The sequence below is a fragment of the Callorhinus ursinus genome, unplaced genomic scaffold (assembly GCF_003265705.2).
Source record: "Callorhinus ursinus isolate GAN/ISIS: 27379988/994484 unplaced genomic scaffold, GSC_fseal_2.0 scaffold36, whole genome shotgun sequence".
Taxonomy (NCBI): domain Eukaryota; kingdom Metazoa; phylum Chordata; class Mammalia; order Carnivora; family Otariidae; genus Callorhinus; species Callorhinus ursinus.
In genome coordinates this window covers 5,304,125-5,330,589 of record NW_027397098.1, presented here as the reverse complement: position 1 = coordinate 5,330,589, position 26,465 = coordinate 5,304,125, and the positions used below count along the sequence as shown (strand labels likewise).

Here is a 26,465-nt window from a genome sequence, read left to right as displayed (position 1 = left end):
CACTTGCCCTATCCTTGCCCCCAAATGCAGGGGACTTAAATCTGGCCTCAGGCTGGAGGCTTCATTCTTACTCACCCGTGCCACCTTCCCAAATCTATCATGACTGTTTGGTGTTCTTTCCAACCCCCAAGTGCTCAAAATTCGCAAGCCAAAATTTGCCCCGTGTTTGTTTGTCTCTGAGTTCTGCCAGACGCCCCCCTCTTCCTTTGAGACAATGAATGAGGAATACCCCAGCCGCTTTCATGGAGCAAGGACCAAGGAAATGGAGTGGTGGCGGTGGTAGAGGAGGAGGTCTCAGTTGATACTTCAGAATACTTTTCTGTACATAAGTATTCTGTCCAATGATGAGGCCGAGAATTAAACCCAAGTGTGTGACTATTTGAAGCCACCGTGCAACCCCAATGGCCTCATTTGAATGTTCCTTTGTATAATTGTGATCCTTGCAAAGCTTCTCAGTGTGAAGGGCGTGGAGGGTCCTTGGCATGGCGTCTCCCCTAGAGACTGTAAGATCCTTGAGGGCTGAGACCATTCCTTCCATGTGTTCTGCAAATTTCCAGACTTTGATCTGTCGTGCGCCTCGAGCGTGGACAGTAGCACAAGACAGGCTGAAGGAGCGGGGGCCAGATGTTGCAGCGGGAAGCAGAGAAGTGGCATGATGAGACACATTTTGGGGTTTTTTTGTTTTGGTTTTTATGAAGATTTCATTTGTCAGAGAGAAAGAGCACAAGCAGGGGCAGAGGGAGAGAGAGAAGCAGGCTCCCCACTGAGCAGGGAGTCGGATGTGGGACTCCATCCCAGGACCCTGGGATTATGACCCAAGCTGAAGACAGACGCTTTCCCAACCGAGCCCCCCAGGCGTCCCAATCAGACATATTTCGAAAAGATGATGTTGACTAAAATACTTGGAACAGGACAACAGTGGAAGATATAAGTTTGTGTCCTGAGACCAGAGCAACTCCTGCAGACGGTATCTACTGCTGAAAATGAGCATGTAGTCAATAAAAATAAAATATTTAAGGAAGTTTTTTAAAACCTGCAGACTTTGGGCGCCTGGGTGGCTCAGTTGGTTGGGCGACTGCCTTCGGCTCAGGTCATGATCCTGGAGTCCTGGGATCGAGTCCCGCATCGGGCTCCCTGCTCAGCGGGGAGTCTGCTTCTCCCTCTGACCCTCTGACCCTCTTCCCTCTCGTGCTCTCTCTCATTCTCTCTCTCTCAAATAAATAAAATCTTTTAAAAAAATAAAATAAAATAAAACCTGCAGACTTTGAGAATTGAGCTAACACATGACAATGAGGATATTCTCATTATACTTAAGATTTCAGCGACAGGAAATTCTCTGTCTCCTCCAGTGCCAGCCATTTAGATCCTGAGAAGGATCTCCCTTTCCCTCCCGGGTGCATTTGAAAAACCCAAGAGATAAATGTAGGGTTTTCGAGGAGAGGACACAAAGTCCTTCAAAAGGCAACGCCTGTGTGGAATACATCTCACGTTGTGACCCGTGATCACCTGCAAGGCCTGAGCGGGTTTGCAGTGGCTGGGGTGAAGTAACAAGGTGGCGACCTTGCTCATACCAGTCGCCACCTGTTGACACTCATTTTCCTAATCTAGGTAAACCACCACCGTTCTCGGTGTCGGTGCAGAAAGGAACAAGCCAACCCTTTCCTCGCCTCCCCTGAACTCTTCATCTGGCCTCTACTAAGGCAAACAATCCCGGCTGCCAGTTCAGTGTCTGCGAACTCCACCCCGGACTCCACCCCTCAGCCCCACGGGGGCGGGGCGGGGCGGGGCGGAGGGGGCGGGGCGGAGGGGGCGGGGCGGGCGCGGCGGGGACGGGGCGGGTGGGCGTGGCGCAGGTGGTGGCGCGGCGCGGGGAGGCGGGGTGGGGGCGCGGGGCGGGGGTGGGGGGGGGGGGGCGGGCCTGCCGGAGGAGACAGAGCTAGACCCTGGCGTGGGAGTTCTGGCCTCGGGTTTTCCGCTTTCGCCTGCGACCGAGAGCTGTTGAGGCGCTGCGGCCCAGCTCGCGGTAGCGGCCCTCGGGGCGTCCGGCCCTGTGGGGTGAATTTCTGGCTGCCATGGCCGCCGCCGGCTTGCGCGCCTTCGGGACAAAGGGGCCCGGCTGGCTCCGGCGAAGCCCCTGGGCTCCGCTCTCTGCCGGCTTCTGCAGCAGGGGGCCGGCCGGGGCCGGACGGCCGGAGCTCGGGCCGCGACTCACCAGCGCGCGGCAGCGGGACGGCATCAGGTCAGCGGCGGGGCCGTGAGAGCGCCCTGGCCCTCCCGGACCGGCGGCCCGCGGGCCTAGCGGGGCAGCTCCCAGGTCGGGGTGGGCGGCAGGGACCCGGGCAGAGAGATGGACAGTCACCCCACGCGGAGGCCGACGAGGACTCGGCCGGGGGTCAGGTCCATCCGCTGGGAACCCCAGCTTGTGCGAATCGGGCCGGAGGCCGCGAAGGGAACCCGCGGACACGGTGTTTCCTGAAGTCCCTTGCCTGGGCACTGTAACATTTCGGATCCTGCAGGACACACAGGAGAATTTCAAATGGGACAGCCTCAGAAGGGCCCCCCCCCCCGCACTGCCCCTAAACCCCCCGGGCAACCGAGCCTTCCTTGGACTTTAGGCTCCGGTGCGGTGCGGAGAGCTCGGCAGGTGGCCCCACCGCTGATGTGGCCTTGGAGAAAGAGGGTTCTGTGCTTCTCACAACCTTGACCTGGTTCCAAGGCCAGGTTAGGCTTAGCTGCTCCTTGGCCTTACCCCAGAAGTACCGAGGGCGGGGAGCATGTCAATATGTGGAATGAAGGGCACACTGTACTGAGCTCTGCCCTTTGGCTCAACAAGCCTAAAACCCTTAGAAAAACAAAACAAAACAAACAAACCCGTGCACAAACTGGAATTGGAGTAGTAAAGGTTGAAGGACCCCTAGCCCCATGCAGGCCTCACCCTGTTGTTTGCCTGGCCAGGGCAAGGGTGCAAAGAGAGGCCTACCCAGCATGCTAAGTATTTAAAAGTTGCAAATCAAACTAACAGCTAAATATGTTTTCTTCTCCTACCCTGACAAGTGTATCTTCATAAGACCTGGAAGACCGTGTATGAATTTATAATCCTGAGGCTTCTAGGAGTTCCCCCAAAGCAGTGAAGGGCCTGCTGCTGGCCTGCAACTTTTTTCTTTTCTTCCCACCCTGTGCTCACCCCTTCTCACCTCTCCACCCCTCCCTCCTGCTGCTCTGCCAGGAGCTTGGCACACAGGTCTGCAGACACCCCATCCAGCATGCCTCCATACTCTCTCTCCCCTCCCCTCCTAGAAATAATGGCCCTTGGCCACCCCGTGGGCTTAAGGATGCCCCCCGCAAAGCCAGAGAATTTCAGAGTCTCAGGTAACCATGGCAGCTTTTGGAAGAGGGTGGTGATTTCCAGGTGGGCACATCATACTATTCAGGTGGACTCCTGGCTCCCCTGGCAGGGCACAGCTGGAGCAGGGTGCCCAGAGCAGGGTACTCGAAAGTACAGCACCCAGACAGGGGTCCTTCTTGCTCATTTTCAAGGGTGGTTCTGCTTCTGCAAATCTGGTTCCACCTGGTCAGAGCCCTGACATCTGGCATGGCAGCCCGGTGACCAAAGAAGTTCTGGTTGAATTCTCCAGAACTAAACATGAGTCAGAAAGAGAGGCGATAGGAAGCATCAGTCTAACCTAAGTGCTCAGAATCAGTAAGCAGGAACCTCCAAAGCCATCACTAAAGCAGTGGTATGTTAGGCACTAAAGTTGGTGAGCTTCAACAACTCAGTCACACGTCAAGCCTCCCTTTTCAAAGCTGTTCCTCTCAGCAATGATACTGTCATGGAGTGAAAGGCGGCCACAAATTGGGGTACTGTGCTAGGCACTGTACAGTCGCTACCCCAAATCCTTCTCGTGGTCTGCGAGCTAGGTTATGTTGTCCCCATCCTACAGTGAGTAAACAAGTTCAGAAAGGTGGCAGCCTCCTCAAGGCCACACAGCCGGGAGGAAAGAGAGCCAGGAGGCAGGAAAAGGTCCATCTGCCTCCAAAGCTGTTCCCACTCCGCTGTATAGCTCAGTGTCCTCGCCACTGAGGTTTAAAAGAGGTGGCAAAAAACTAAGTGAGATGAAAATTTGCAGGAATTAATGGAGTTGGACGTGAGAAATCAAAATGCTATTTGGGGTCATAAATTCAGTCAGCAGGTGTCTGCCGAGTGTCTCCCCTGTGTGTGAACATGACAGGTGCCTCATCTCACGGACCTTCTGGGGTTTACAATGATGTGATGGGCTCCGGACAGCTCATCGGGGCCTCCCCAGGGCCCATCTCCTGCCCTGCAAACAGAAAATATTACACTTTTTATCACATGCCCTGGCGGTGCCCTCACTCTTGGTGATTCCCTCTTTCCAGTGGTGGTGTTGGTGAAGCTGTAGGTGCGAGGCCTCACACGTTTTGCCCCAAGATAGACATTGGGAGAATTCAGACTGCTAAGATTTTTAGGAGGTATTACCAGCCAGCTCTGATGGCCAGTTGAAGAGGGAAGAAATGAGGATCATTTAGGGGCGAGTGGAAGGCAAGGAGCCCTTTGAAGAGGTAGAGGACAAGCTAGAGAAGCACCAAAAAACAGGAGACAGAAGGAGAGCATGATCCAAATGGCCGTTGGATTTGGTTCTGGCAATGAGGAGATTCTCGGCGAGGGCAGACTGAGTGGAGTGGCAGGAAGAGAAGCCTGGCTGTGCCCGGTTGAGAAGTGAACTCAGCAATTCAGAGCACTCTGACAGGGTGTGGAACGCACCAGCCAAAGGGTTAATGGGCCACGTACGAACAGGCGCCAACGTGCGGCAAGGGCATCCGGGCGCCAGCATCTTTCTACACGATTTTGCCCGAGGCCTTAGAATTTAATTTAAGCACATGTCACTGACGGGATGGCAGCTCTTAGGTTTGCTGCAGAAAAGCACACTCATTATCTTACTGGAAGGTTCCGTCGGCACTTCTCTTACCACACCCCAAAACGCGGGTTTCATCACCTATCGGCCTATCAGCTGCAAATCATTTTTGGCACTCAGGAGGAAAGGTGTTGATGAGAAACAAAGCGATGACTGTCACAGTCATCTGAAGATGGCAGCAAAGCCGGAAGGGTGTTCCAAAGAAAATGGGTGTTCGTGTAGCACTGAAAAGCACGGAAGTGGTTTTCCAGAAGCCAGTGGCCCAGAGGGCTATTTAAGGAGGATCCAGGCTGACACATAGCAGAGCCAAAGAAAGAGTGAGAAAGGCAGAAAACATGTAGCCGGGGGCCAAGGGGAAACAGAGGCAACATACAGAACAATAGCCTGGAGTCTGGCTCCGTGCCCGTTCCGTCTCACCGCACAAATCAGACCCTTCTGTATACAGGCAGCCAGATGACAATACCGGTTCTTTTAATTAGCACGTGGGATACCTTAAAACAGCGAGACCTTGGCATGCCAGCTCCTTGTTGGAGGACGGCGTCCAGAAGAGCCTTCTTGCTGTCTGCCCCCGTCCTTCTGTTCTTCCCACATTGCCCGTCCTCGGCATGAATTATTCAGTGGAATTTCAGGATGCCGCTATAAAAACATGGAAAGATGCTGTCACCCATGCACGCTGGCCACTGCAACTGCGCTGCCTCCTCGGTGGGGTGCATGGGGGAGGCTTGGGGGGCGTCTTTTCATTCTCGGCTCCTTCCCTAACCTTACTCTTGAAGAACAGCAGAGAGAACGGAGCTGAAGGTAGCCACAGTGTGGCAGCTTCCTCTGGCTCCCACTGTGGGCTTATAAGCCTCAGCGCCTCTCGGAATGGGCAGTGGTGATTTTTGGAACTGCTGTGACCTGCCCTTTGGGGGGAGGTGGCAGTCCTGTTTCTGACAGCAGTCGTGGAGACAAAGAGAAACAAACCCAGGGCACGAGGGAGGAAACCCAGGCCACTTTTCAGGCAGCCTCCTCGTTTTGCCTTAGCTGTAACTCCAGATAGTTGGCAGACCCTCTCAGTTGTCTCTAAGCACCCACGGCTCTCTTTTCTGGTGTTTTAAAAAATAGCCCCCGGGGTAAGAAAGGAATTGCGGGGATCCTCACTTGTTTTGATTTCGTGCACGACCCAGTAATTATAAAACGTTCTTCCCAGGAACATTGTCCTGAGTGATCCGAAGAAGAGGAACGCGCTGTCATTAGCCATGCTGAAATCTCTGCAAAGTGACATTCTTCACGAGGCTGAAAGCAGAGATCTGAAAGTCATCATCATTTCAGGTATTTATCTGATACCCATCCTCCGTGTTCTTGCAGGACCTGGAAGCAGTTTCTCAAAATTCTTTGGTCAACCGGGGCATTCCTTCGCTTAACGGGAGAATTGTTTCGGAAGCTCCTTTACAAGAACATTATGAAAAAACCGTGTAGTTAACTGGAGAAATGATAGGAAAGATTACTGTGTGGTGAGAATATGTCCTTTCCTTTTTGTCGGATGTGTCAGATACAAAACATTGCCACCCTTGGCCATGCTCGTCTTCCCATCAAAATCAGAAAACTGGTTTCTTCGTGGATCTATTAAGATGGGTTTATAATCACTAATGCTTTCGGTAGACTACCTAGTTGGCTAGGACAGGCTGCTGGGCAATTGATTGGTTTGTCTTTTCTGCTCTCAACTAAGCTTTCCACCGAGATCTGTGGTCTTCTTCAAAGGTGCCAGAAAGCATGTGTATTTTGCTCATTTCTTCCCATGCCCTTTTTCCAGTAATACTTTTTACCAAATCATCTGGTGCTGATGACAGGGGTATAAATAATAGCAGTGTCATCATTTTAAAGCAACCACAGAAAAATAAAACAGATGCTGCCCTATGATGCACTATTTTTTAAAAATTAAGAATCAGTGTTTCTGGAGGCAGGTACTCAGAATGTTACCTTCTTGTCTGTGGTTGGATATAAATTTTCAACTTTTAAAAACAAATTTTTAATTTATTTTTGAGTGTATGAGAGTGAGAGCATGCACGAGTACGGGGGGGTGGGGAGAGAGGGGCAGAGAGAGAGAATCTCAAGCAGACTCCACAGCCATCATGGAGCCTGATGCAGGGCTTGATCTCATGACCCTGAGATCATGACCTGAACTGAAATCGAGAGTGAGACGCTTAACCAACTGAGCCAACCAGGCACCCCCAAATTTTCAACTTTTTGCATGGCGAAGGGAAAAGAGATAGAGCAAATACTGTCCAGCCGCCATGGGGGTGTAACCCAGATGCAGTGGGGCAACTAGCTCTGAACGGTACGGTTTTCTCGCCTGTGTGCAGGGCATAGTATTGTCTGTCCCAGCAGCCATAGGAAAAGGGAAATAGGAGAAAGTGTTGCCAGTTGATCGATGGAATTACATTGCATCGTTGTTGCTAATGACAATGGTAACAGTAAAACCGCATCCTCAGATCCCTGGTAAAAATAAAGGGGCTCTCTTCACACTCCGACCTTCCAGATTCCGCCCTGTGTGGGTAGCCATTATCTGTGGACCAGAGGGCAGGGACACTGCGGGAGGCAGGGTGGGCTTGAGGGGTCCAAATGAGTCTATACACTCAGGCCGGACCAAGTCCAGAAACAAAAGTGTGAAACTGGAGGGGTCATTCTGGAAAGAGTACATTCACTGTGGTGTCTGAGCCTTTTCCTTGTCGGCATAACATGTTTTCACTGGTACCACCACCGCAGACCTTTGAGAACCTATGCCTCACCTTACCGTGTCACCACAAAATACTGGCTGTCACTTTTCAGGCAAAATGGAATTATTCTTACCAAAATCGAGCCATTAACTTTCTCTAAGTGTCCAAGGCCTCAACGCGATTGCTAGCTATCCTGTGGGTAAGTAAGTGAACGTTTAAGCTTGGCTGTTTACATCTCTTTCTATTCTTTTCTTCTCTCCACTGGAAACATTTGCAGCTGAGGGGCCCGTATTTTCTTCTGGGCATGATTTAAAGGAACTGACAGATGAGCGAAGCCCAGATTATCATGCCGAAGTATTTCAGACCTGTTCTGAGGTAAGTCAGGATGAGGGTCGACATCGAACACCCGAAAATGGTAGTTACATGAAATACTGAATTAGGCTTCCACTTTACAGATAAGGCTTTATCTATGAGACCTAGTCACTGCAGACAGGTCACTGGTGCATCTTTCACCCAGGCCACTATTTGGTTTCGATTTTTAAGAAGTGACCATGGTTTGTGATGGATCTTGTTACAAGCCAAAGAAAGTGAAATATAGGCTAGTGCTGATAGTTGCTGCCTCCAGGATCATGGGAGTGTGTCTTGGTAGACGTGTCTTAAGGAAGAGGTAAAGAGTGGGGGTGTACATCTTTAGAGGGGAAGAACCTAAGATTAGTATAAATTTTTTGTTTTAATTTTAAACAAAAACATCTCTGTTAATGGGAGAGAGAGAATATTTGTGAATGGAATAATACTTTTAAAGATTTTAAAGATTCTTTTTTTTTTTAAAGATTTTATTTATTTATTTGACAGAGAGAGACACAGCGAGAGAGGGAGCACAAGCAGGGGGAGCGGGAGAGGGAGAAGCAGGCTTCCCGCGGAGCAGGGAGCCCGATGCGGGGCTCGATCCCAGGACCCCGGGATCACGACCTGAGCCGAAGGCAGACGCTTAACGACTGAGCCACCCAGGCGCCCCTTAAAGATTATTTTCAAACCCTTCTTCCAACCAACCTTTGTAATCACCACCTCCAAGTGGGAGAAGTAACCTCTTCACGCTTACTTCTGTCTGTCTCTTTAACCATACAAAGGAGAGAAATTGCCCGCAGAGAGGAAGAGGAACAAAAGGTTTGAGGTGATTATAAATATATCAAGTCAACCCCTGGATAATAAAAACCTGAATAGAATACAACTTTAAGTAAGGCATTGCCCATTTCATAGCTACTCATTGAGCACTACTGTATGCATAACACTTGCAAGGTACTGAGGGAAAAAGAAGGAAAAACAAGGTTCCTGCCGAACGGAAACTGGATATGTAGGTGAGAAGCAAGACATAAAACAGTTTCAGGAGCGCCTGGGTGGCACAGTTGGTTTAGCAACTGACTCTTGGTCTTGGCTCAGGTCATGATCTCAGGGTCGTGAGATCAAGCCCCGTGTTGGGCTCCACGCCGAGCATGGAGCCTGCTTGAGATATTCTCTCTCCCCCTCCCTCTCCCATTCGTGCTCTATTTATTTTATAAATAAATATTTAAAAACTCTCTCTCTCAAATAAATAAATCAACCTTAAAAAAAAAAAAAAGACCTAAAACAGTTTCATAACCTGATCGATCCTAAGATTACTTCACCTAATTTTTCATTCGTTCGTTGACTTGCTCATTTATTTGGTCATTAATGACTCAACAAATATTTCATGATAACTTCTATATAGACGAGACAGAGGTGAGCAACAGGGAGGCTGACAGGAAGGTGACTAAGATGCCGTCTCGACCACCATTTTTTTTCCTCGCCCTTCCAGAATGCAGCAAGGAGAGTCAATTAGAGTGTTCTCATTTCATGGCAGGACCAGCCAGAAAAGCAACTGACATGACGCTTCAGGGAGAGGCAGAAGCAACCTGGACCTAAGGCTTCGGTCTTTTGTTCCACATTAATAGCGTTTATGTCACATTCTGCTCTTGTGTTTGCCAAGGCACGGTGCTCTAGGAGTTATTTCTCGGCTAATATCCAGTGTGTTTGGCTAAAACAGAAGAGCATCAAAGAGAACCACTAGAGCCCTCCCATCCTCGCTAAAGGGCCTGCTTTTACAACACTCTGCTGTCTCTTCATGAACTGAGGGCTAAACGGGTTAGCAAGAGGGCCAACGGGGGGAGCCAGGGGCTGCTTCAGAGGAGAAAGGCCAGGTTTCGTGGAAGCTGGCCACCCCCAGTGAGCCTTTTGCAGGCTCACTGAAAAAGACAGTGCAGGAACAGGACCTTGTCCTAACACAAGGAGATGGGAGTGAAAGTGCATTGATTTCTTGAATACTTTTTCTAAGAAAATCACATTGTCCTGGATAAATAGGGGCATGGTGAACTTGTGCAAGATTTCAATTTCCAAATGTAATCAACAGACAGACTGGGACGGAATGAGCTAGATATTTCACTGTTCCGTTCAGGCATGAGAAAGTTTGGATTTAGAGAAGACAGAGATTCCTGACTTGGCTCAGCGTCTAAACTGTAGCAGCTTCCTTGCAGACCGGTGCCTCCTGATCGTTAATGATTTACAGAGCAGGAATAGGGTAAACCGAGAAGGAGAAGAAACACGTGGCCGTGGGAGAGCAAAAGTAACCCTCTGTGGAGCTGATGTGACAGATTTCCCTGGAGACCTACCCCTTGTGTCTCTTCTTTTGTCCTGTTGAAGTTCAAGGGTAGAAACCCTCGTCCAGGAAGAGCTGCTTCTCTTTCTCCTCACCCCCTCCAGTGAAACGGCAACAGGGCAAGGCCTCCGACAGAGCCCTCAGTAACGCTGCTGAGCGAGGCTAAGCTATACTTAGGTATACGTCACATTTTGGAGCAGGCAGAGCCCAGGAAAAATATTTAGCTCAGGAAGGTAAACTAGGAGGGATAATCATTTCTTGACTACCAAGGGATTGATTGCCCCAGCTGATTTATTATCTGGCTTGTCTTTGTCTTTCCTGCATTGCTTTCTAACTTTATTTAAAATACACTTGGGGGGGCACCTGGGTGGCTCGGCCGGCTGGGTGTCTGACTTGATTTCTGCTGGGGTCATGCTCCCAGTGGGGCTCCTCGCTCAGTGCTGGAGACTCTCTTTCTTCTGCCCCTCTCCCCCCATGCGTGTGCACCTGCGTGCGTGCTCTCGCTCTCTCTCAAATAAATTTAAAAAAATCTTTAAAAAATAAAAAAAAATTTTAAATAAAATATGTTTTGGCGTGCCTGGCTGGCTCAGTCAGTAGAGCATGTGACTCTTGATCTCAGGGTCATGGGTGCAAGCCCCATGTTGAGGGTGGAGCATACTTAAAAAATAAAGTTACTTAAAATATGTTTTAATTATACAAAGAATAAACACTGTGGAAAATTTTGAAAATCCAGAAAAATAGAAGGAAGGAAAATAAACTGCTGGTACTGGACCATGATCCTACCACCCAGAGAGAATGCTAATATTTAGTATATTTCTTTCAAACCTTTTCCCATGTGAACCTATTTGTCTGAATAATCATACATAAGAGCAATTATACTGTATAATTGTATAATGTGATTATAGCATTGAATGCTTACCATGTGCCACATAAGGTTTCGAATACTTTAGACATATATATAATTCTCATGTTCTAGAAGGTTTGTACTATTCTTATGCCCATTATTATACCCGGGTGTGAAGACCGAGTGACAGCCAGTGGGTAAGTGATAGACTGGGCATCAAACCCCAGGAGCCTGGCTCCAGCCCACCACGCAAGACCCAGACCACCACCACGCTCCTGTGTCTGGTGGAAAATCTTGTAATGAGAACACAGCATTCCATTAAATGGACAATTAGTTCACATAGCCATTTTTCTTATTTATTTATTATTTTTTTTAATTATTTATTTGAAAGAGAGAGAGAGCCCTCGCAGGAGGGAGAGGGAGAAGCAGGGTCCCTGCTGAGCAGGGAGCCTGACTCAGGGCTCAATCCCAGGACCTTGGAATCATGACCCGAGCCAAAGGCAGACGCTTAACTGACTGAGCCACCCAGGTGCCCCTTACTTATTTTTGTATATTTATGTTACTTATTAGTTTTTCACTAATATAAAATAATTTTTGAACATCTTTGCCCAGACAGCTTTTTACCTATTTTAGGATTATTCCTTAGAAGTGATCCCTAAAAAAAAAGAAGTGTTCCCTAGATGAAAGGTATGAATATTTTTAATATTGTTGCAATCTAAGTATTTTCCCACCAGGTTGTATAGAATCCTAGTGCTTCGTAGATGACACACAGGAGACACAAATTGTTCAACGCTAATTACGGCCAGGTGACTTTTCATAAGTAACCAGTTCATTAGGTGACAGACAACACTCAGCCAAAAAAAAAAAAATCTTTCTTTGCAGCAAGACATTAGAAGTTCCTAAGCATTCTTCTCCTAGCTCTTGCAGTTCACTGAGAATGAGCTCTATCACTGACCATCGTCATCCTCACCTGGAGTTCGCAAACCCCCTAAATCCATGAACAGTTTGGGGTGCGGATATATATGTGTGCGTTCTTCCGAGGAGAGGGTCATTAGCATTTGTCAGATTCTCAAAAGGTGACCCCCTAAAAAAACTCCAAACCACTACTATAGAATATATCATATCCCTAAACATATAATTGGCTATTTTATAATAAAGCTGACAAATATAATACGTTTGTGAATGCAAAAGGCTGAGTTCCTTGGGCAAAATCTTCAAATCAATGAAAGGTCATTTTTTCGGAGTTGCCGCTGTGGGAAACAAGCCCAGATATAGTGGCTCCTTCCCACCTGCCCTCCTTCCCTGCCAGGGTTCAAGGTGCAACTATTTATACATCCAAGTTACCATAGCAACGCACTCTGTTTAGAGTGGCATGAAAAAAAATTGGAGAAATAAACCAAGTTATTTGGTAAGCTGCAAAAATAAGTTAAAACCTCTGGCGATTTATGGGGTGGGGAGAGGGGAAGCGTCACGTGAGCAAGTTTTCTGGCTCCTCTCTGTGCAGGGGCCTTGTTTGGGGAGTTTTGTTTATTTTGATGACAGCAGGGCATCCCCACACCATTGTAATAGAATCGAGAGAATGTTCCCCGCGGTAATTTGAGAAGTAATTACTACAGAAATTGCCTTCCAGTTCCTTTTTCGCCTTAATTTTTCAAGGAAGTACCAAATACCCGTTTCAGACTTGCCACCCCCTTCCCCAGAGATCAAAACAGCTCTGTGCTTCAGGGGGGCTGCTGGGGACCAGTCAGAGGGGACCGTGACCCTCACAGCGGCGTCCTGCCGGGGGTGGGAAGACCAGGGCTGTGCCATCAACCCCTGCATCCTGCCGCCTGGGCGAGTGCCTTCCCCTCTGAGCCTTCGCAGCAGCCCGGTTGTCAGGGAGGGTCCGCTCCTCCCCTGGGTCTCAGGGAGACCAGACCGTCGGTATTTAATGCCCGCTTGGTTCTCTTCATGCCTCCTTTCCCCCCCCCCCCCCCCCCCCGCCCAGACCCTGAGCTAATGCATACGGAACATGCTCTGCGAAGGGTGACGTCACATACAATGATACAGGTGAATGTTGCGTTTCGCTCCCGGGCGGAAATGAAGGGGTGTGTTTGCTCCTCCAGGTCATGATGCTGATCCAGAACCACCCGGTCCCCGTCATCGCCATGGTGAACGGCTTGGCCACCGCGGCCGGCTGCCAGCTGGTCGCCAGCTGCGACATCGCCGTGGCGAGCGACACGTCCTCTTTCGCCACTCCGGGGGTGAACCTCGGGCTCTTCTGCTCCACGCCGGCGGTGGCCTTGGGGAGAGCGGTGCCGAGAAAGGTAACCGAACTCGCTGGGCCCTGCAGACGTGATCCTCCAGGGCACTGGGTGGTGGGTTCCAGCACTTGCCCGGGAGTGTGGTTGGCGGGGTATGCCGAGGCGTCCCTTCTCGTGCGCGCCCGCCGGGTAGGGGACGGCCAGCTGCCTGCCGCTCAGGGCAGCTCCTTAGGTTCCTTACTCGATTTGTTGGTTTGCATAAAGGCACACATTCTTGTCTTCTTACTGGCCCCGCCTTTGAAACCCAGTTTTGTTGGGCCACCTGGGGAGGTAGATCAGTATCAGGAGCTAGGACGCTAGTGTCACTGGCTTATTGTTTGCCAATAAGGTTGCCCGCAACCTGTCTTGTTCCAGAAGGGACTGAAAAGAGCTGATTCCCTGAGTGTGTCAGGTTCACAGTGGTGATGTTTCAGGAGCACGAACAGTCCGTGCTTGGTAGATTGGCTCTGCCCCAGAAGGAGCCGCATTACAAAAGGTGTTTTGTCATTGGCTGACCAAAGTGAAGTCCATTTTCTTCACAAAACTCTCTTCCTTCTTATCACAGCATAAAATAATATTTACTAAGCATCTCTTACGTGTAAACCAGGGGTTTCCTTGTTCTAGAAAAAAAATACATCCTCATTCTCAACCAGAAATGCGTTCTCAAAAAGGGAAAGTTTGGCAAAGTCATGCAACACTAGGGAACCTGAACTGCTTTCAGGAATATATCTTCCATTTACCACCAACTACAAAAATCAGCAGTTGCCCATGTGCCTGAGGCACCAAAGAGATAAGACCCAAGGGAAATCAAGCTGTAGGACCAAGAAGTTTAGGGATGCATTCCTTTCTTGTATGGTGCCTCCTCAGTAGCTTTTACAGAAACGTGTACTTGTGACAAAGGTCAGAAGACAGATCCTGCAGGCACACACACGCAGGAACGCCGGCTGAGAGTGGGCAAAGGGAGAGCTGTCAAACATAACAGCTTGCTAAAGGGTTTGCTGACTAAAGGGGTTTCATCCTGTCAGGAGACAGGTTCACCTTAAATGCATATATGGTAATTCAGTAAATACTTCTTAAGTCCCCACTTTGTGCCAAGTATATTAAATTGAAGTACATCTCAAATATATTGTCAGAGCTCATTAACAAACTCACAATTGTGCAAATCAAGTTGCGAAGCCTCTTGCACAGTCAAAGGCAGTTGGACTGGTTACGCTGTCTGCAGCTGTTCATCTTTAACACCTTACGTTCTGGAAGGGTCCACAGTAAGGCATTTAAACCTTTGTAACAGCCCTGCTGTCAGGATAAGAATCCATTTCTTTCTTAACACAAACTTTTCCAATCAAGGCTTCTAATGGAGTCCTAGAAATGTAAACATTGTTATCACATTTTGTCAAGTTTTAAATTAGTGTTTGAGAAGAGAAGAAAACAAGTGTGACACATACAGGCCTTGAGTTTTCAGGAAGCCCAGCGCTCAGAACCACCTTGCATGACTGCCCACCGTGACGGATGAAGGGGCAGGACGTGGCAAGACCCAAAGCGGCTGCTACCTCCCACGGGCAGTTTTGGCAAGGGCCAGGCCTGCTGAGAAGATGAGGGCAGAGTCTCCAGTATTGTCCCACTCAGCTCCCCGGTCTGCGCTCCTTGTGATCTGATCCCCTGGGTTTCTTCCCAGCTAGCAGTCTCAAAGGGAGAGTTGCCCTCCAAGTTCATGACTACACAGAGGCATGAAGCGGATACACAGTTTGGGGTCAGCACTCATGACCTGAAATCACAATACCAATAAAGAGAATTCAGTGGGAAGAAAAGTCTGTCTGAATGTAGGGCCTTTGCCGGGTTGCTGGATCTGCAGGTCTCGCCTGTGCAGCCGGCTGGAGGAGGCAAGTACGGATTCCTAAAAATCTAAACCTAACTGGAAACACCCCTCCCTGCGGTCATTGCTTGGTTGCGCCCCTATGAGCACATCCATGCACAGGCCCGTGGCCTTCAGTGGGTGGCGGGCCCCTGTCCCCTCGGCGCATAGCCACGGGGAAGCAAGCAGGTGCTTTTGCAGGCTCACCTGGCCTGGGAGCTCTACCCTTTCTGCGGCGGCTAGAGCCACGGGTGTGGGCCACCAGCGCCCTCTGCTGGTCACTATGGGAACCGGCTCAGCAGGGCCGCCCGTCCGTGCGCCGGGAGCAGAAATGACGGAGTGCAGCCCTTGTGTTCAAGCCAGACTGAGCCTGCACATGAATAATTTTCCACATTTGTAAAGCATTTCTCTCCTCTGGCGTGAGTTAAATAATGCATCTTCGCTGTGCCCTATAAAGAGCCTGCCTGGTGGGCTGCTGTCCTCCCCAGCCCGAGCGGGCCTCGCCCAGAAACGTGGTGCCAGCGCCTCAGGCACTTGGTATCACGCGAGAGCGTGTGAAAGAGCCAAACCCCCGCCTCCCCAGCCCCTCATTTCTCAGTGGCGGGAACGCTGGCTTCCTCCTGTAGTGCCTGTGGTAACGTCGTGTATCTGTGGACTCCGATTTCCTCGGAGTCTAGTTAGAACAGAGTACAACTTCCAAGCTGGAAAGAGGGTTAAGGTCTTGCTACTCAGCCTGGTATGGAGACCGCCAGAGAGCCTGAGAAATGCAGGGTCACAGCCCCCCCAGACCGACCACATCAGAATCTGCACTTTAACAGAGATTTGCAGTGGCCTCGGCGCCTGCGAGAACATGTAGTTCAACCCCCCAATTTACAAGAGGGCCTGGGGACGATTCAGGGCCTTACCTAATGTCTTCCAGCAACTAATCTCGCCCCACGGCCCGCCCGTCAGCTTCCTTCCTCCCTGAGCCCTTACTGCATCGCCAGCCGGTTCTTACCATAGATGGGACTCGAGGGGCCCCAAAGACCCCTCTGCTTTAAAGTCTCACCCCCTTTCAGGGCTGCGATACCTAAAAGCCAATCAGAGATTCATACACATGTACAGTTGGAATAGGCATGTTGATAATCATCAGTGCATTTATTAGATGCCGACTGAGTGCCCAGCACGGTAGTGTTAGCTTTGCACTTACTGTCTCTCATCTCCACAATCCCGCAGGAGGATGGAAGGCTTATTCCCATTTTCAGATGAGGAAACAGACTCAGAGGGCTTAAGTTGCATCCTTAAGGTCTTTTGGTTAGTAAGTGGCCCATCTGAGATTGGAACTCGGGGGACCAACTCTAGACCCAAATCCTGCTTCCGGGGTTTGCCTTGGCCTCAAGTGCCCCAGAAAGAGGAAGCATTAAAACCCCAGCTTGTTAGGGGGACCCAAGAAGTGCCGTCATAAAAGGCAGCTTGAATTGTTGAAGGAGAAGGTTGAGAGAAGGTGCCTTCTCTCTCATCTGAAGTTCCGGGGGACACTTGACATAGAAGCTTCACTCATAAGCAAAGACTGTGCTGATTAGCTAGAAAATAAGCAGGCTTTCTTTTCCCTAGAGAATACCACGCTGTTGTCCAACCCGCCCGGGGAAAATCCCCAAAATCATTATGTGCTAACGCTATGACCCCAGTAGGCAGATAAGGAAACCGAGGCCCAAAGAAGGGGCTGAACCAGGCGGGGCTCTTAACCGCACTCCCATCAAGACTTCCTTCAGGCGTGGGGTGAATCCCCCGGAGACCTTCCCGGTCTTCTGGAATGAAAGAGAAGCCCGGGCAGTGGAAGCACGCGGGGGAGCGCGCCCCGCCTCGTTGGTCTCCGGGCTGCACCTCCATCGGCAAGAGCCCCGGGGGCCCCTTTCCCCCCGTTCCCGCCTAGTCAGACGCACCCGTCGTTCGCCAGCCAGCCGCCTCCCCCTTGGCCTGGTTCTTCACCTGTTCTCATGACTTCTTCGCTTTTGAAAACTGGCTTTCCTGGGGCGCCTCCTGGGAGGTGACATGTTTGTGGTGCTGCCTGGGTTTGAGAAGAGACTGAGAAGCAGAGCCCATGTGCCCGACTCGAAGCCCCGTGACCGGGCCGAGGCCGCCCAGATCGGGTTCCAAAGCCCGACGAGACCTGGTGCACCGGGCCCCCCTCGTGATCGCTCCCCACAGGAGGGTCTGTCACCTTCCATGAAGTGGGAGAGAGGGTGGGGACATAAGTGAACCTACTACCATTTAACAATTCGGATTTTTTACTGTAAGTGAATCTGTGAATAAAGGAAGTTTGTGCCCAAAAGAAGTGGTGATGGATCCAGGAGTCGAAGGGACTGGTCCAGATGATGGGGTCCCGTCACCTACCTGCAGGCAAGGCTGCACTTAGAGTATTCCAGAAGGATGAGTGTCTTGTGTCTTTGAAAATATTTCCCTGTGAGGTGATTTCTGAAATTAGCAGTTCTCATACCCACTAGATAGCAGGTAGTAGGAGAGGCCGGGGTGGTGCAGGCTGAGCACAGAGCCCAGAACTTGGTGGGGACCCTTCAGGTAGCTGTCTGACTGATTTCTGACGGCCTGCCACGTCCTAACCATCTGTCTATCTCTGTGTTTCTCCGCTTGGCTGACTGACTCACTGACTGAAGGGGAAAATATCTTCTGTCCAATGACAGTCCCTCATGCTATAGCTCAAGGTCACTTCCTTTTTGTGGATAGAGGGATCCTGAAATAACATTAGGAATCGTTTGTCCAGAAGGGAGTGTAAGAGGTCACGTATGTTCCTGTGGGCAGAGCCCCCCCGCCCCGGGCCTGACACACAGGGGATGCCCCTATTCATACCTCTCCAGGGGTGAGGACTCCACATTCTCCCAGACTGGTTCAGTTCAGGGACTTGGATGCTTTCTTTTCTTTCTTTTTTTTTTTTTTTTTTAATGAGTTTTTGGAGTTGCTTCAGAATTAAGACATTCAAAAACCCATAGTCTTCCTGTGTGTGTAGTAGTCACCTTGGGCTGCCATAATACATACCAGGGACTGGGTGGCAGAAACAACAGAAATTTACTTTCTCGCAGTTCCAGAGGCTGCAAGTCTCAGCTCACCATGCCAGCAGATGTGAGTCCTGGTAGGAGCTCTCTTCCCAGCTTGGAGCTGGCCACCTTCCTACTATGTCCTGCTCTGTCCTCATATGGCGACGAGAGAAAGACACAGACAGAGACGGAGCTCTCTAACTCTGCTCAGAAGGCCACCAATCCTATTGAATCAGGGCTCTACCCAATGACCTCAGTTAACCTTAATTACTACCCTAAAGGCCCCATCTCTAAAAACAGTTGCACTGGGGCTTAGGGCTTCCACACATGCATTTTGGGGAGACACAATTCAGTGTGTAGCCCTGCTCTTGATACCTGTAGCTCTCCTATGTCAATCTTTGTTGGGTGAATGAATGTCCAAGAGAAAGTTACGCTCTGCTTGGAGTTCCTGCTCACGGAACCTGGCCCCCAGCCTCAAACACAGACTCGTGCCAGGTCCTGTGAGCAAGCAGAACCATCACAGTTCTTTCCCCCGGTTCATGTCTTGCTCAGATGGACCGTTTTCCCTAGCATTTCTGTTGCACTCGATGTGACCGGGAGCCTCGCGGTCCTTGGTTAGCTGTTCTGTACCGCATCTCTGAGAGACTCATTTGTACGCATGCGTTCCAGCTGGGGAAGGGGGAGATGAGAAGCAACGTGCCCAGGGGTCCTTGGGAGGAGCCACACTCCGCAGGCGGGACAAGGCCCCCGCCCGCACCCTGGCCTGTGCCCGGGCCTGCAGAAGCTTGGACCCCAAAGGACTCACCCTGCAAACTTGGAGCACTTGGACCCTGGGCAGCTGCAGTCTCTGAGCCAGACAGGTGCTCTGTAGGTGGGTCATGGAAGCAGGGGAAGGAGAACGGAACCGAGGCGGCTCAGGAAGAGAAAGAGAGACATAGGAACAACAGAGATGCTGAAGAAAGATCTATTGGAGGAAGGCACTGACAAGGGGATTGTCCCATGGACAGACCATGAGCCCAGCCAGCAAGTATGGACTTCTCCACTGAGCCAGCCAAAGGAGCACATACTACTTTGATTTTAATGATTACCTCCTTCCGACTCTGCTACCATTCATAGCTACTCTTTTTAAAACGATTTTTTATTTATTTGAGAGAGAGAGCACGTGAGGAGAGGAGCAGAGAGAGAGGAAAAATAAGGGAGAGAATCCCAAGGAGGCTCCACACCCAGCACGGAGCCCGACGCGGGGCTCGATCTCACAACTCTAAGATCATGACCTGAGCCGAAACCAGGAGCTGGATGCTCAACTGACTGAGCCACCCAGGCGTGCCACCACTCCCCCATAACTAACTACTCTTGGAAGGCTATTTGAGGTCTTGGCCATTGCTGTAAATGGATTGATGACTTGTCTTCGCTGGATTTGATTTTCAGTGTTATTCTCAGGGCTGGCCACTGTGTGCTCTGTGATCCCCATGAATTTCTTGAGAGCCGCCTGCATGAACGGAGGAAAAGAAAGGCTGGAAGGTGCAGTGGCCCTGCTTTCCCCTGGCTTCTGACCCACGTCCCCACTGACACTTGCTTCTCAGGCAGCGACAGCAGACATTGTCCCGGCCCCTTCATGTGACTCACGGGGCGTCTTCAGCGGGGTCTTAGCATAAGCCCTTAATCAGCAGGACCTGGCTTTTAGCTCCACGTTCAACCAGGGGCTTCCAACCTGTTTTGGTGTATGATAACTTTCCTGGTCAGCTAACACATGGCCTCTGGAGCGACCCACGGGCATCCCGTACCTGCTGCCTCCAACATGCAGTCAGTACATTCCCCCGAACTGGACAAAGCTGGGACTTCGTCCATCCCCTAACTTGGCAGAGGAGAAGTTGGCCAGCATCACTTGCCCCAACTGCCAGTCCAGTGTGTGTTCCACTTGTCCCCACCATGGCAGGAGTCCTCGAGCCCAGCCTTCTGACCCCTCCTTCTTTACCAAAGCTCCATTCCTAGCTGTGACGATCTAGTGTCATGATTTAAAAAACCATCTAAATCGGCGGTTCTACACTGGGAGCAATACTGGTTCCAGGGGACATCTGACCGTGGCTGGAGAGCTCTGTGATGGTCACAGCTGTTGGGCTGGGACACGTAACTCCTGGCACCTAGCAGATAGAGACCAGGGATGCTGATAAACACTCTGCAAAGACACGACCGTCCCACACAGCAAGGTATCACCTGGCCCCAAATAGACAATGGCACCAAGGTTGAGAAACCTAGTCAATAGCATGATCTAAATGCTAGTGCCCCCCAAATTTGTATCTCAAGCCAATCCCTGCAGAGTGAACCACCCGTAACTCAATGGCTCAAAGCAGCAACAGTAATTTGTTGAGCTCATGAATCTGCAATCTGGACAGGGCTCCCTGAGGAAGGTCCTCTCTGCTCTGCAGTGTGTGTGGCCTCAGCTGGGAGGAACTGAAGATGGGGGGTGGGTGAGTGTCGTCTGAGCGCTTGCTGACCCCCATGTCCGGCCGCTGGGCAGCCTCTCGGCAGGGACCCCAGCTGGGCCGGTCACTGGAACACTTCGCACGGCCTCTCCTGTGTCTTGGCTTCCCCACACACCATGGCAGCCAGGTTCCATGACCAGGTGGCCCAAGCAAATGAGCCAGGTGGAAACTGAGCCACTTTGACCAAGCCCCCAAAGAATGGAAGCCTCCCCTCTGCTGTTCCACCTGCTTTCATCCATCCATCCCACAAATCACTCATCGATAAATAACTAGTAAGCTGCCTACTGTGTGCAAGGTGCCCTTCTGGTGCTGGCATTTACCCTGACCTGGTGGCATTTACCTGCTAGCAAAGGAGATAATACGATGCACAAAATCAGCGTGTCAACATAGAGTGTGTTAAATGGCAGAAGCGCAAAGGATGAAGATACAGCGGGAAGGGGGAGAGCACGGGGGCAGGGTGTGATCTGCAGATTGACTAGCATGGTCAGGGAGGACCGTGTAGACAGAGCGACGCCGGAGCCGAGACCTGACAGGGACGAGGGCACCAGTCGTGAGGCTGCCTGAGGGCGGAGCATCGCAGGCCGAGGGAACACCAAGTACAAGCACCCCGAGGTGACAGCATGCCCGGTGCGCTCAGCTCAAGGAACAGCGCAGCTGCAGGGCAGGGGGAGGGCGGCCAGAAAGGCACCTCCCAACCTGTGTGCTCCGTGTGCGGCAGGAAGCCCTCTTTGAAATCGTGGATTTGACTCTCAAGAGGCCAGGCTTTGTAGAATTAGGGAAGCAAGGCGCGGACGCGGCAGGCTGTGGAGCGGAGCAAACCGCGGGGAGCAGGGAGCCCGCACCCCTCTTCTGCAGGCCTGAGAAGTGTGCGGGGAGAGGGGTCAACGGATGGAGGTGGCCCCTTGTGTAAGTTACATCATGCCCTGATCCTGCGACTGGTCCCTGGAGGGCATTTCCTTTCAATCCCTCCTCCTCAGGTTTCGGGGTGGGGGGGACTGCTCTTTCAACCAGACTGCGGTGGTGGCATCTCTGAGCACTTTCCAGAAGACGGCTGCTGCGTTGGTCTGGGGCAGGCCCGGGGCTTCGGCGTCGGTTCCCTCCCAGCAGATGTGGCCACGCCCCATGCCTGGCCCCCCTAAGAGGCAGAGGGGAGCTCCTGGCCTGGGGTGGGGGGTGTTGTGGCTGAGAGAGCAGCTCTGGGGAAGGAGCAAGGGACCCTTCCCCGGGCACTTGCATGCTCCTTGCTCTTGGAGAACTCCAACCCTGTCCCTGGCAGGAGTCTGGGTGTCACAGATGTCGGGCCTGACGGATGCCATGTTATTTGAAGAAGCAGGTGACTGGGCTGAGGTTGTCGGGAAGTCAACGGAGTGGGAGAGGGTGGGGCTTGGCTAGCAGGGGGTCACGGGGAGCGGGCCTTAGTGACACACGTTTCCTCCCGCAGGTTGCCTTAGAAATGCTTTTCACCGGGGAGCCCATTTCCGCCCAGGAGGCCTTGCAGCACGGGCTGCTCAGCAAAGTCGTGCCAGAGGAGCAACTGGAGGAGGAGACCATGAGGATCGCAGGCAAGATTGCCTCCTTGAGCCGTCCAGTGGTGGCTTTGGGCAAGGCCACCTTCTACAGGCAGCTGCCCCAGGACCTTCGAACGGCCTACCACCTCACCTCCCAGACCATGGTGGACAACGTGGCCCTGAAGGATGGGCAGGAGGGAATCAAGGCCTTCATCCAGAAGAGAAAACCCATCTGGTCGCAGTGAGTGGTCTCACCAGAGACGTGGAGGAAGAGGGGGCCCCACCCCCACTTCTGACGCCCAAACACCACTGCTGCCTCGTGACTGTCGAAGGCAGCCTGCTGTGTAACAGTAGACATGGCTTCAGTGTACGTGGTCTGTAGGAAAGGCCACGATCCCCTGGGGAAAGGAGGAGGTGGGGAGTCCAGTCAAGTGGAAGGACGGCCAGCCTGTGCCGGCTGGCTGGGGGCAATGGTGGGGAGCCTGGCCCTTGAGATGCTCCCTCAAGGACCGTAAGTGGGGGACCGCCTGACATGGGAGAAGGTGAGGATACAGGAGGTTGCCAACCAAGCTCTGCCTCCAGAAATGTGCCCTGAGGTGGAGGTAGTTCCGGCTGCCCACGAGCAGCCACACATTTCGAATCTCCACAAGATGTTCTCCACCCTGAAAATCTCCTTGATTGTGCTTCTCGACAGAAACGGCTTTTGGACTAATCTTCTATGATTTAAAAAGATTAAATATTGAGAGGGGCTGGTAATCTTAGCTTTCCCCAGCCAGGCTGCAAGCTGTCCAAGAAAAGAAAAGAAAACCAAGGACCTCTTTCCTTCGTAAGCCCGCCCTCGGGGGCGCACACCAGGTGCCTGACGGTTCTGTAATGGATGTCCTGGCCATCCGAGATCCCGACACCAGGACCCTGCGCTAAACCCGAGGCTGAAAACATCAGGGAGAGGTGGGAGGGGCGCAGGGCACGTGTTCTACCCACCGCACACCACCGGTTCTGCTCCGCCTCGGGGAGGTGCTACAAACCAGCACCAGGCATCTGAGCTCCCCAGCTGAGCGAGCGCATGCATCAGGACCCAAACCTCTTCCTCTGGCTTTGGGTCCAGCCTGGCCCAAGACACGTCCCAAATCTCTTGTCCTCAAGCGTTCACGTAGGGCTTATTATTTTCTTTTAAGCCACTTTTTCTTCCCTTGGAGTAGAATGTGGCCATAAATGTGGTCAGTACCAAGGCTGAGACGGAGAAGCATGGGGCTCTACCCTGGGGCTCGCATGCATTGCAATGGATGTCCCCAGGGTTTCCACAGGTTTCTACTGAGATTGACAATTTTTTGCTTTGTCTGAGTTTAGAGAGGTTTAAAAAAAAGGGGGGGGTGTTTTCTTAGAAAGGAGGAACTTGTTACTAAGATGCTCGTCGTGCCCAGAGGCCATCAGAGCTGGACACCTGGGACGTGGCAGGTACCCTCTGTATGTTCTCGCTTCATCCTCCCCAGACCCCGTGGAGCAGGTGCTAGGGTAATCTGCATCCTACAGGTCAGTCGTTGAGACCCACTCTGTGCTAGGTCCAACAGCTGCCCCTGGGTAGAGTGAGGGTTCCAAACTCCGCCTGAAAAAGCAGTGGGTGCGCCTTCCCCTGGCCACGTGGCCTCATGGCGAGATCCTGGGTGGGCGTGAGGCCAGCCCCAAAGACGTGACTCCCCTGCTCCATGCAGCATTCCAGAACGAAGGAACGGACCCCATACTCCTTGCTGCGCAACTCTGCCAGTGCGCAGGGGACATCGGATTTGATCGTCGGCAGAGCACAGACAGAATTTTTACTACGCAGCCAATAATGAGCTGGCTGCAGACCTAGGCTAGATTGGGGAGGACGGGGGGCTAGATGGGGATGGGGGCTGTCATCATCCGCTCAGAAACAGTGCTGACCGTGGGACCCCTGCTGTATCTTCCTGCCCAGGTGGCCTTGATAGCTGGGGAGAGGGTGTCACAAAGGCCCCTGGGGTTTGGAGAAAGTGACAAAGCCCTCTCACACACACACATCTGGCAAAGGAAAATCAAATGGCAACTTTCCAGTTTCTGTATGAGCACGCACTAGCCCCTGAAACCATGAAGTCCTCGGGGCCCTGGGCTGGCTTCCCAGCCCGTGAGCTGACTCACACTCAGGGACTAGCTGTAAATCTTGACCCTCGCCTGGGGAGCAAATAATACAGAAGGAAAATTTGCTACCCACCCTCTGATGTCATAGGATTCATCCCCAGGCAAATATACACTTGGGGTTAATTTGTATCCATGCTTCCCTCCGCTGGGTTATGCAATGAAATTTTTCTGATAACCACACATGATGATTGCTTTTGGAAAGCCTGGTATATTCTCGTCTTTCTGTCTGCACCATTTACTTCTCAGGGAGCTCCACTGAGCTCAGCCCTGCAGGCGCCAGGAAGTCAGGGAACCGGGTCCCCACGCCCGCGCGCTGTGTGAGAGAGCATTCCCCAAGGCTGGCGTGAGCCCTGCAGAATACCAGCAAATGGAGGGATACCAGCTCCCCGACTAACTTCACACCAGTGAATTTGGGGGTAGTTGCCATTCGGGAACCAGGGCTGATTTAAGGAGCCGAATTCCTGAAGTGGCTCTTACTACCCTCCCTGGTGTACAGGGGACTCAGAGAAGTGACGGCATTTGCCGCGGTCAAGCCAGGATGTGGGTTCGGATCTGCAGGGTCCTGAAGTCTGTGCTCCTGACCACCGTGCCATGTTCCTGCCGACATGCCGAAAAGGTCGTTGTTCCAACCCTGGAGAGACTATGGATGCACTAAAAGGAAGCCAGTCAGAAATGCCACAGCCAAGGCCACACAGTTTTGCTTACCGAAGGAGATTCGGGAAAAGCAGGATTTGAACACGGAGAACGCCGCGTCCCGGTCCCAGGTGTACGGTGTGGCCTCAGGCGGGCCAGGAGCGCAGTTGTCCTGTCCATAAGCGTGATGCCATTGGGCTCTCGTCCTCCTCGTCGCGACATTCTGGGCTCTCCAATACTGGGATTTGGGAACTTGCCACGGAACTTGAAACAGGTGGCTTTTGCTCAAGGAAATGTTCTACAAACGGAGAAGGGTGCTTTGCCCCAGAAACAGTAAACAGGGGCAACACCTGAGCGCATTCGAGAACGACAGATCCATCACAGGTGCTCACAGCCTCGGGCCCACACCTGCACCTTTTGAAGATGTCCTCCACTAGGAAGCCGTGACCTGGGGCCCATCTCTCTCCAAACTGGCAGTTACCCTTCGTTTTGTCCAATGCATTTTTCAGCCAGCAAACCAGCCCCCTTCCCCACCCCCGCCACCACCTTTCCTTTCCTTCCTCTGAAAACACACCGCACTGAGAGTAGCGTTTCCAAAGTGTGGCCCCTGGGTGACCTGGATCTTCACATGCAGATCCCTGGGCTCCTCACCAGACCTACTGAATCACAAATTCAGACTTCCAAGGCCGAAAAATATGCATTAAAAAAAAAAAAAAAGGTCTCCCAGTAATTCTGCTGAGCACAAAAATGTGTGAACTGCTGCATGGGTGGAAGTGACCCATCTCTTTTCAGCTGCGTCCGTATTTTAACAGTTGAGCCCGTGCAGCGTTTACGATGAAGTTGTGGGCAGTCACCACTGACTCGGAGAGGAACGTGATGAAGTTTGAGCTCTTCCAGGAGCCTCTGGAAACCTCCACTCAGGCAGATTTTGGGGCTTCAAAGGCCCCAGGTGCTCGTGCCTCTGCAAGCCCCACCCCATATCACACTAAACATCAGAATACACCTGTATTCCACACTGAATGTCATTCTTCTATTTAGGGGAAGGAGCCCCATGATTTGCTTTCTGAATCATTTTTAAACATTTTATTAACGAGTACAATTTCTTGGCAATCAGCGGGTATTCGGGAGTTAAATTCAACATCATCGAACTTGACATGCTACAGTTAATAAAATATTAAATTTCGGTCTTGCACGTGTTTTTCTTTTATATTGTGGAGCCCAAAGTTTATTTTTTCAGGTCCCAAAGAGAGGCCCATGAAAGCTGGCAGGCAGGGTCTCTCGGATGAGATGGCCTGGCCCCCTCCGGCTCGCGGGTGTAGGGGAGGAGGCAGTTCCACAGGGAGCAGGGGGGCGGGGGGGCAGGGAGGGGCAGGGGCAGGTGTGGGTTGGCA

At 51.6% G+C, this 26,465-nt stretch overlaps 1 protein-coding gene across 1 annotated transcript; it reads left to right on the top strand.

Moving 5' to 3' along the window:
• The first annotated feature begins 1,911 nt into the window (after window positions 1-1,911).
• Window positions 1,912-26,264, top strand: ECHDC3 (enoyl-CoA hydratase domain containing 3). Its single transcript, XM_025853599.2, has 5 exons — window positions 1,912-2,239; window positions 6,121-6,242; window positions 7,905-8,002; window positions 13,245-13,445; window positions 22,224-26,264. Exons 1-5 carry the CDS (start codon window positions 2,073-2,075, stop codon window positions 22,533-22,535), a joined length of 900 nt encoding a protein of 299 aa, XP_025709384.1. The 5' UTR covers window positions 1,912-2,072; the 3' UTR covers window positions 22,536-26,264.
• The last annotated feature ends 201 nt before the right edge of the window (window positions 26,265-26,465 follow it).

Bases quoted from the DNA above. Each gene is read 5' to 3' on its own strand.
- ECHDC3 (XM_025853599.2), top strand. From the start codon at position 2,073: ATGGCCGCCGCCGGCTTGCGCGCCTTCGGGACAAAGGGGCCCGGCTGG. The intron at 2,240-6,120 runs GTCAGCGGCGGG...CGTTCTTCCCAG, and splicing joins CGGCAGCGGGACGGCATCAG to GAACATTGTCCTGAGTGATC. The intron at 6,243-7,904 runs GTATTTATCTGA...AAACATTTGCAG, and splicing joins GAAAGTCATCATCATTTCAG to CTGAGGGGCCCGTATTTTCT.